Consider the following 11212-nt stretch of genomic DNA (forward strand, 5'->3'; position numbering starts at 1 on the left):
TTTTTTTTTTTAAACATCGTCTGCATTCTTCACTTCCATCCAGTGGACTGTTTCATACCCAGTCCAAGTCTGCTTTTTTTCAGTTCATCTCAACCCAGTATGCCATTAGTAGCCTTTATTCATCTTTAAGTTTTTATACCATTGTCAGTTTTGTTTCTTCCTGTGTATCCCCACAGGTGTTTTCATTAGAACTTGATAAGAAGTGTGTCTGGCATAACACCTGCCAATAGCAACCTTGGTATGTTTAGTATAGTTTTTTTCTTTATTCTGCAAAAATATTTCTAGCGCCAGACTTCATTTTTCCATGGCCTTCCCTCTGTCATTCCCTTCTGTTCCGTTGAAGTGGTAGTGACCTGTGGCTTGTTAGCAGATACTGCTCACGCCAGTCCTCCTGGGTGGTGGTGAGGTTTGTGAAGCTCCTTGTAGTGTGAAAGGCCTTCGTGAGCCCCTCAGTGCCTCTGAGCACCTCCTTTGTAGTGATTTCTCTGAATGCCCCTTGAGCTTGTGCATTTAGTGACCTGTACAGTCTCTTGTTTTTAGTGGCATAGACTATCACTTGCTCCTTTCAAGAACAACTGTGGGTCAGAACTGTATGAATGAATATTGTTTATGGTACACTAGAGTAAAAAGCCCAAGCAAAATAAATTACACGTGTTGCTCCCTGCACTGTCTTATTTGTCCTCTTTCCCCTGTTTCTTTTATTGCTGCTGCTTACTATGTGTGGCTTGAGCCATAATTGATTTTTTGACACATTCTGTCATTAGTGTCTATTGATGTATGAAGATAATTCAGGTAGGTATCGTTTTCTGGGACTCAGTTATCTAAGTGAAAATCATTCCTGTTAGTCTTCTGTGTAATAGTTGCAATTATTTTATTATTTATTGATTTTCTTCAGTATAATTTGGGAAGAAAAGGAATCACAGATTACTTAGCCAATTTAAGTATAATTTATATATGATTAATCTATTCTGACAAAAGTTTGGTAAAATAAGAAATAGAAACTAAATGTTTGAAGGGCTCTTTATCAACTTAAAATACTAATGCATCTTACACAAACCCTTCCTTTTCTCCTGCCTTAATAAATATAACCCTCCTCAGAGGTCAGCCTGTGAGCCAGATTAGGCCACTGCCTCCCTACAGGCCAGGAGCTAAACATGACTATGTTTTCTCAGGGTTTCTAAAAACAACAAAAGAAGAAGAATATGTGATAAAGTCCGTATGTGGCCCACAAAGCCTAAAGTATTTACTGCTTGGTTCCTCATTGCAATAGTTTGCTCATCTGTGATCTGGCCATTTTGCATAGGCTAGCATTAACATAGAATGGTTAGAGCATTTATATGCTTCTGTGCCCAACGCTGGATCCTTTAGATGATGCCCTATGCAAATATCATTCCTTGGTGCCCTGTTTAACAGTGGCATTTACATAAATGCTTGGATGGGTATTACACATTTTTTATTGAAATTGCAAATTTGACATCTACATTTTATTTGAGCATTAAAATGATCAAATAATTGTAGTGAACTAATAGGCAGTCTTTCTATAACCTTGATTTTTCTTTAAGAAATACTATTATACATACTTTTTTGTTTCTCAGATACAAACTTGTAATGTTCAACTGCTTCACATATTTAAGTTTTAATAGATTAGAAACAATAACAAACCTATGATCATGTACCAAGTTGCTTATTGAGTTATTCTACTCAAAAATGTTTTCAGAGAAAATAAAAGGTCAAGTGAACCAGACATTGGGTTATTTGGTTTAATTTTCTGGAAAATAGGATTGCCTTTATCAGATCGCAGTGTCTCTCAGTCCTCATGCTTGGCTGACAGCTTGACAGTGGTGCTGCTGTGGTGTAGATGGGTGGAGGTAGTTGCTCTGTCGCAAAAAGGGCTGTAAACTGAGCTAGGGGACCAGGGTCACCTCATCTTGACCTGCTCATCAGTGACAGGTTTTCTCAACATCAGAAAATGCAGCTGCATGATTTCCTTTCATGCTAAATTTGACTTGGAAAGCAACATGTGGAGCAGGGCTACTGTAGGGTGTGACATCTCAGCACAGTGCCTGCTCAGTGAAGCTGCAGTGTATGCCAGGCATCCTCCTCCACCAGGACCGTCAGAACACCACAGCGGCATTTAAAAGAGGAGGGAGAGCAGACCTGCTCACATATAGCATAGAGCTCTCTCCAGTTGATCTTTGTAATACTTAGGCATAAGTATTACAAAGATTCCTTGCTAGGGAAGAATGTTCCTTTCTGTTTAACGTAGTAAGTTGAATTTCAGCTTTGGTGTGTAGAAACATTTTATGTCACTGTTACCACACAATTCATTTTGAAACATTACAGAAATTACTTTCTCTTCACTCTGAGTCAACCAAGACAAACTACAGTAGCTAGGTTTTTTTCCCCAAATATATTCCTTTTTCTTTCTCCAAATGTATTTCTTTGATAGAGGAGCAGTCTGTTTATTTTAGAATTTCAAAGAAAATTTGAGGTGGTTTATTGAAAGAAAAAAAGATAAAAAATAACAAGATCATAAATAACTAATTAAAAGGAGCAGAGATATACATTAGCAGGCATTGAGGATCTTTTCATAGTGCATTTGAGTACCAAACTTACTCGGAATTTTCTGACCAATTATCTGAAATGCTTGGGACCCAGCAGTGTTTCAGATTTCAGACTTTTGCAGATTTTTAAATATTTGCATTACATAGTTACTAGTTGAGCATCCCAAATCTAAACATCTGAAATCTGAAGTACTCTAATGAACATTTCCTTTGAATGTCATGGGGGTGCTTCAAGTTTCAGATTTCGGAGCATGTAGGTTTTTCAGATTGGAGATACTCAGCCAATGGTAATGAGACCCAGGATGCCTCAGTTCTCCCTTTTCTTTTTCAATTCAACTGTTCTTACCACTCAGTCTTGAAGACAGATGATTATGTGTGTTACGCGCCTTTTTTTTTTTTTTTTTTTTTTGAGATGGAGTCTTGCTCTGTTGCCAGGCTAGAGTGCAGTGGCACGATCTCGGCACACTGCAACCTCCGCCTCCTGGGTTCAAGTTATTCTCCCGCCTCAGCGTCCCAAGTTGCTGGGACTACAGGTACGCGCCACTATGCCTAGCTCATTTTTGTATTTTTAGTAGAGGCAGGGTTTTACCATGTTAACCAGGATACTTTTGTTCTCTCTCTTTTTGTTTTTATTATTGCATTTTAGGTTTTGGGGTACATGTGAAGAACATGCAAGATTGTTGCATAGGTACACACATGGCAGTGTGATTTGCGTCCTTCCTCTCCATCACCTATATCTGGCATTTCTCCCCATTCTATCTCTACCCAACTCCCCACCCGCCTATGTCCCTTCCCTGTTTCCCCCCAACAGACCCCAGTGTGTGGTGCTCCCCTCCCTGTGTCCGTGTGTTCTCATTGTTCAGCACCCACCTATGAGTGAGAACATGCGGTGTTTGATTTTCTGTTCTTGTGTCAGTTTGCTGAGAATATAGGTTTCCAGGTTCATCCATGTCCCTACAAAGGACATGAACTCATCGTTTTTGATGGCTGCATAGTATTCCATGGTATATATGTGCCACATTTTCTCTGTCTAGTCTGTCATCGATGGGCATTTGGGTTGGTTCCAAGTCTTTGCTATTGTAAACAGTGCTGCAGTGAATATTTGTGTGCATGTGTCCTTATAGTAGAACGCTTTATAATCCTTTGGATATATACCCAGTAATGGGATTGCTGGGTCAAATGGAATTTCTATTTCTAGGTCCTTGAGGAATCACCACATTGTCTTCCACAATGGTTGACCTTTTACACTCCCACCAACAGTGTAAAAGTGTTCCTATTGACTTTGTGATCTGCCCACCATGGCCCCTCAAAGTTCTGGGATTCCAGGCTTGTGCCACTGTGCCTGGCTGGCTGTTAGGTACTATTTTAGTGGTGTTAAGCTGAGTAACTTAAGACTGGTGTCTGCTGAGTACCATGTACAGGGTGGCATGTTTTTTTGTTCCTTTTTAGCAGTGAAAATAATATGACCATTTTAAAAAGCTGTTTAAAAATGTCATTTTGATGTAATGTATCTCCACCCTAAAATGGCCTACATTTTAACTAGGTTTTTTTTTTTTCTTCTAGCCATCCATCAAAAACTAGAAGCAGATGGAACGGAAAAAGTAGAAGGATCCATGACGCAGAAACTGGAGAATGTTCTGAACAGTAAGTTTTGTCCTACTACCCAGAACTATTTATGGACTTTACAACATGCTTTAAAATAATTCTTGGACCACATATCACAGGACAAGGCAGTAAGTTGCATTGTAGTATTTATTTCTAAACAGTAATGATTTAATGAACACAAAGGGGAATAGAAACATTGAAAATGAATGTTCTCTTTCTGCTTGCATTTTATTTATGAGAAATCATAATTTGAAAACAATCCAATATACTTCTTAAGAAATAAAGTTTGCTACCATAAAACCAACCAGCATATAAACAGCATCTTAAAAGCTAAGAAAGCGCTGAAGCAGTAGGCAGGATTGTCATTGACCAGAGACCTGGAGGAGCCATCGTCAAGTATCTCTCAGTGTTAATGCAAATAACCTCCGCCAGGAGAATAACAGCTTCCTAGGTGTCATTTATTTGTGTATACCTTGCCTTTTTCCAAAAAAAAAATTTAAGGCAGCTGGCTATTTAAGAATGTGTGTAAACCTGAGATATTTTGTAAAAATTATAGACCCAGGGAAAATGGACATGTGCAGAGTTTTGAGTCCTGTCCACCTCTCTTGTCTGTCTTTTTTCTAACATCCCAGTTCCCAGCTGCTACTTCTATTGATTTGGGAGAAACTTATCAGATGAATTAATTCTTACTATGGTATTAGTGGCTAAAAAATGAATCATCCTCTTTTCATACTTATAGTTTATGTTTGATATGAATGCCCATAGGAATCTCCTTATTTTTAAATATAACATACAATTTTATCATGAAGTAGAGTTAAGAATAATTGGAAAAATGAAGAAACCTCACACCAGATCTTTAAAGATTCTGTGAATGTAGGGCTACCATATGAAGCTAGTTTTGCCCTTCCAGCTTAAGTTAGTCCCATGGGAGGAAAGTTCTGAGCTTTTATGTGAATATCGTTTCACAGACCTGAGTAATCCCTAAAAGAAAGCATTTTCTAGAAAGAAGTGTTCTTTTGGTAGTAGAATTTGAGTACTTGGATTTCATTCTAAAGTTAGGAATTTAACATCACTTAATTTTTTTGCTCTGATTATTATTACTTAATTGCCTTGAGATTTTCCCTTGTTTTTATCTTTGAGAACTAAGTCACCAATATTGTTAAAGTGAAGATATTCTGAATTCAACTCATACTTACTGAAGCTGTTTCTATATTAGCTTAGTCACATTTTAAGGTCTTGGAAGGGAAGGACAGTTTCTATTCAAGGTTGTTATTTGCCCTGGAGAAATTATCAGAATATGATCTCTGTACAGAAAAACATGATTACTTCAGTAATTTTTAAAGGTGGCTTGTAGAAACCGTTGACATAGTAAGTATATCATGGTATCAGTAAAAGAGATCCTTGATCGGGTCTAGGAAATTCTAGGGTCTGCTTCATATGTTAGGCTTAGCATAGAGTGTAGTGTGGTAATGTAATTTTTTTTTACTTTAAAGGAGTAGTTTGAGAAATTGTCCTTTGGGACTTGGGGTATTAAAAATTGACTTTTTCCATATATTCCTTTATAACCATGAATTTTTTCCAGAAAAATGTAGTATTAACTTTCTATTGAAGTTTGCTCTTTTTGGATAAAGTTCAGCTTAATATAAATGGTCACTTCTTTATGCGTCCATTCGTCAGGAGTTTTTGGTATTAAAATTTCTCTAAAATATATTTCTTTATAACAATTCCCTCGTTTTCAGAAACATTCTTTAACAATATGATGTTGATGTTTGCTATCCTGGGATATGTTTTTCCTAATTGAGGTCAACTTGACAAACGTTTATTTAACTCTGGTTGTGTCAAGTCCTGTGCTCAGCCAGCCTGGGAACAAAGCCGGAGGGGATGCAGCTCTGGCCTTGAGAGAGGCCTGCCCAGGCGGGTCTGTAGTTATGTGGGACTTCACTACTACGGAACCAGTGAACACACAGAATTAGAGTCAGGAAAATTCAGTCCACTCTGTTGAAAATTTCATTTATTTTAGAAAGGAAAGGAAAAATAAATGAGTTCGAGTGTAATTTAGTTCGCTTTGATTATTACTAATGCTTTTTACTTTACGTATAACTATATACTAATGTATATGGGTATTTAGTTTTTTTAAAAGATAATTTTTTAAAAGAAATTTGGGCAGTTTTTCTAACTTTTAAGCTAAATGTCAAAAGGATACTGTTGACTGCAAGAAACTTAGGTCATTTATTCAGAGTTTATCCATTTTGACACCTTTTATTGAAATTATTTTTTGTTTTCATCATAGGTGTTTCTCATGTTTGTGTTTGAACTTAGTAACTTTTTCTTGATTTCAAGCCAGTGATGACTATTAGTTTATTTATGTCAGATTCACATCTTCAGCTCTGTTCTATACAGTTTCAAGTGTATGGAACAGCACTGTGTTCAATAGAATTTCTGCAATGATGAAAATGTAGCTACTGAGCACTTCCAATGTGACTAGTACAGCTGAAAAATTGAATTTAAAATTTAAAATTTTTATTTAATTTTAATTAATCCAACTTTAAATTGAAATAGCCTGGTGTGGCTAGTAGTTACTGTGCAGATGTTGCTCTAAACGATCTAGGTAATATTTAGTCCTCAAAACAACCCTTTAAGGTTTGTGCTATTATCTTCATTTTTATTGATGAAAAAACTAAAGCCCAGAAGATGAATTGAGCCACGTAAGGTTATATGAATAGTAAGTAGCAGAGCTGCAATTTATATCTAGAAGTCTGGCTCTGTTCTTTGCTTTGAACTGCAGGCAGGCCGTGCTGTGTATGTGGTTTTGATAGGCACAGGTTTCAGTCACTGTGGTTCAGTTCATAACAGCTGTCCCCTAGCAACACCACACAGGACTGCAGTTCCCACAGGCACTCACCACAGCTGCATAAAGCACAGCTTTCCTCCAGCTCTTTCATTCACAGGACACTATGTAAATGACAGGTGCTCTAGATGAGCAGCCACACTGCCCCCTTCAAGGCCACCAGAGACGGTCACTGTGCATCTGTTACCAGCTCTCAGCAGACAGCAAAGCATGCAGTTGTGCTGCCTCCTTATCTCCCAGTGATAAACCCTACTGACGTTTTACAAAAATGGATGATAGGGAAGGGATTGGCCAATAAGAATGAAAGTACATCAAAAATCAAAAAGCTCTAACACTGAAAGTGAAATGCAGATCGAACAAGTGGAGAGTGACAGAAGGAATGGGTGACTGTGGGGATGTGGGCCTGTGCCATTGGAGACTCAAGTAATTCGGTGGAGGGGAGCTTACCAACATAGGTGAAGAAGAGTGAGGAAAAGCATGAGGTTGTCCCAAAGGAAGTAATGCTCAGAGAGCCTCAGAGATGTTTCGTGATGTGGACAGTGGAAAGGAAAAAATGTCAGAAGTTGATTCACACTTAAAAAGGAGCAGGGTAATCTGTTAAATTTGTAAACTTTACAATAAAAAATAAGGTAAACTTTATAACATACTGTAAACTTTACAACAAAAAATAAGGTAAACACTACTGATAAGTTTAGAAGTATAACTAATTTTAAATGTTTCTGATGTTTTTTTGTTTCTGATGTTTTAAATTATATATTACATATTAGTTATACTTTTAAAATGTTATTCATTCATAACCAACAATAAGTGAGTTTTTAATGTTTCAGCAGAATTTTTGGGTATCACAGAACAAATGTAATTTTCCCATTGATTGTTAGATCGTCATGCTGGGTTTTAGCTTGCACAGCCATTATCACAGTCTTGCATGCTGTGCAAAGCAAGGCCTGCCCATGGGGTGTTGTACTACCTCTCTTAGTGGTAAGAATACTGATCATTGATTCAGAGAGCAATTTTTAGTCCTTCCTCTGTAAGCGTTTATTGAGCACATGTTTGTTTTATCCTAGGGATAGAAAAATAAAATTTGTGCTTTACTTCTACAGATTACAACCGAATCAAAATTCAGACACATATTCAGGTGATCAAATGATGGTGTGATAATTCTGCTCTGGTGGGAGTCCTCAGGTGTGTGGCTAGAGCCCACAAAAGGGTCAGCAAGCCAAAAAGTTGAGTGCAGAGAATACCACGGGAGGGTTCCAGGAGCCCTAAGAGAGGAGCAGGAAGTAGACAAGCAGAGGTTGGTGGTGGGCAGCTGAGTGGAGGGATGCAGGTGCGTCCCACCAGGGCTGTCATGTGACAGGGAAGCACTGAGTCCTGAGAGGAGATGGGCTGCCACCCAGGAAGCAGGGGCCAGTGTGGCTGTGTGCAGATAGAGGTGCGACCGCAGGTAGACGGGATCTGCCCATGACCAACTCGCTGTGTGGTAGTGTGGAATCTGTCTTTATCCCGAAACCATTGAAGGAGCTTAAATAAGGAACAATGGGAGATTTTTAAAGAGTTATCTGCCATCTGTAGAGAGAATGGATGAGAAGGGAGTACACCGGAGTCAAGAAGAGAGAGCAACCAGAAGTGGATGGTGGTCCTGTTAAGCCATGTAAGCTGTAACATGTGTAGCAATGGAATCAAGTAATGTAAGGGTGACATGGCTGCTAGTGAAGGTAGAGAGAGTGGCAGGTGAGAAAGGTTAAGGGGCAGGGAAGGTTTGATATGTGACATAAGGAAAAGGAAGTAGTCACTGGTCACTTCCAGATGTCTGGCCTCAGATGGATGAAGGAGCATGTTTGGGGCATGAGGAGAGGCATAGAGATGAGAACATTCAGTTCAACTTACAGCATGTTGAATTTGAGATTCCTGAGGGTCATGCTGACAGAGATCTTGCCTGTGTGACTGTCACTATGTCCCCACTGTGTCACACTGGGCACGTTGAATGACCTCTGTATCTCAGTTGCACGCAACATAAAACTGGGGTAAAAACAGTGCCTGCCTTACAGGGACATAAGCATGTGCAGGTGAATTAACACACATGATGGTTTTAGAACCACCCTAGCATAACATCAGTACTCCATATCATTATTAGCTGTCATTAGTGTATATTTTTAAAGATTGGTCTTAAGTTCGCAGACACGTCTTGAAACAGATTTGGGAGTCACCAGCATAAAGATGGTAGTTGAACAAACAGGATTGAATGGTTTAACCCAAGTACTATGTGCAAAATGAAAGAAGAAAGCTAAGGGTTTGGAAGACTAGGGAATATCCAGAAGAGCCAGGATGTGGAAAAGAAACTGACATTTACTCAGTGGCTGCCTGGCAAATATTTCACAACAGGCATTCAAAACAATGAAAGAAAGAAAAGAAGGAAAGAAAATTAATCCTAACGTTAGCATTTCCCAGCCACCAAGGTGTAAATACTCCCATTGGGGTTGGTTTCAAGCTGCCAACTCTAACTTGAATGTGAAGAGATGCTGACTGTTGCACTTGAGAGGTGTATGTGCTGACGTCAGCTCTTTCCTCATTTCCAGTTCCATATACTCCACACAGAGTATCAGGCATGGTACTGTTAACGATACTGTCCATGAAGCATTGTTATGGTATAGCCAGCAGCTATCTAGTAATTTTCTGGTCTGTTGAAATTGAGGTAGTTAGGTCTCTTTGTAGTCCTGGTTTTGCTGTGAGTTTGTACATTTTAGAGTTACCCTAATTTTCCAGGAGCACTAATGTTTCATTACCTAATCTCATTAAACTTGCTTATTCCTGGGATAAATTGTGCTATGGTGGGTGGAGCAGCTAGTGAGGGGGTGTTACTTCTATCCTGCCTCTGACCTCCCCAGTTCCCATCAAGAGGAGAGCACAGATTAGAAGTCACTTCTGTGATTTGTCTCAAGTGTCAGTACCAAGGAAGGGACCAAATGGTCACTTTGAAATAAGAGAAAGCATAATATTTACTTTAAATAAACATGCTTGAAATTAGAAGACACCATTAGAATTACAGGATTAGGTTTTCTAGACGACCGGAGTTCCTGCACATATAAAAATGTTTTTTCCATTGTTCTAGGATGTAAGATCATTGGGCAGGTATGAGTTCCACTGATTGATGTGTAATGCTACCTGGACTTTCCATCTTGTACTGTAGGAAAATTACCTGACTACACTGGCGGCAGCCACACTGTTTTAATAACAGCATTGCTGTTAGTTCTTGCAGTTCCTGTGTGACTGAGACAGTGAGAGTCATTGTCCAAGCTCACTAGTGTTGGAGATCATCTTTGGGTGATGAGAAAGGACCAATTTCCAGACCTTGGTGTGGCCAAGGCTGGCGAATGTAGATGAAGTTTTGTTCTGTAGCCTATGAGGCCAAAGTCATAGCCATCCACTCCAGTTAGACTTGTTCCAGGTTGTACATTAATATTCAGACCCCACCAGCTTCCTTAAAATTGGGTGTTCTTGGTGTGAGAATGTGTGTGGATTAGCACATGGGGATTTTTACAGGATGACCTTTATTGACGCCTTCTTGGTGGCATTATCTGTGACATCAGCCTCACATACGAAGAGCATCCCTTTTCTTTAATAGATTTATTTTCTTATTAGTAGCCCTAGAGAAGAAAGACATAAAATGCATTTTGTGAGCTGCTGGTGATTTTTGTCTATTTGCACAAATGTTGGTTTCACTGCTCTCATGTATTTTATTACTGAATATATTATCTAATAATCAGAATTAGGAACTTTTATTGTGAATTTACAACAGAATAATAATGTATAGACATGTTATCTCTAAAAATTATAATCTCATAACATAATTTCTCAAGTATTTGCATAAATTAAAATTCTCCACATATAAGTACATATATTTTGGCATACATAAACTTGAAATTTTATAGTTTTAATTTCTGCATATAAATTTTTCTATATGTCTATATTTTATTTACCTATAAGTAGGTTTTCTTGCTGTGCTTGTTTTCATACTTTTCAGAGGAGTTAAAATTAACAGTTGATAACGTTTTACCCCTTTAAAAATAAAAGGAGAAAAACCTAATTTTGAACTCACTTACTTTTTGCCCCAAATTTCATTATACTAAAGACAAGTAAAAAATTAAAAAAAAAAAGTTGCTTGGTTATTTAACATCCAAACTTAACATATAAGTAA

At 38.2% G+C, this 11212-nt stretch overlaps 1 protein-coding gene across 1 annotated transcript in view; it reads left to right on the forward strand.

The window, feature by feature from the left end:
* Positions 1 to 11212, forward strand: part of EXOC2 (exocyst complex component 2) — a 210075-nt gene that overhangs the window by 80487 nt on the left and 118376 nt on the right. The window contains exon 7 of the mRNA XM_037734469.1: positions 4128 to 4208. Coding sequence (XP_037590397.1) covers positions 4128 to 4208 — 81 coding nt within the window. The remainder of the gene's footprint in view (positions 1 to 4127; positions 4209 to 11212) is intronic.

The sequence above is a fragment of the Cebus imitator genome, unplaced genomic scaffold, assembly GCF_001604975.1.
Source record: "Cebus imitator isolate Cc_AM_T3 unplaced genomic scaffold, Cebus_imitator-1.0 Scaffold623, whole genome shotgun sequence".
Lineage (NCBI taxonomy): Eukaryota > Metazoa > Chordata > Mammalia > Primates > Cebidae > Cebus > Cebus imitator.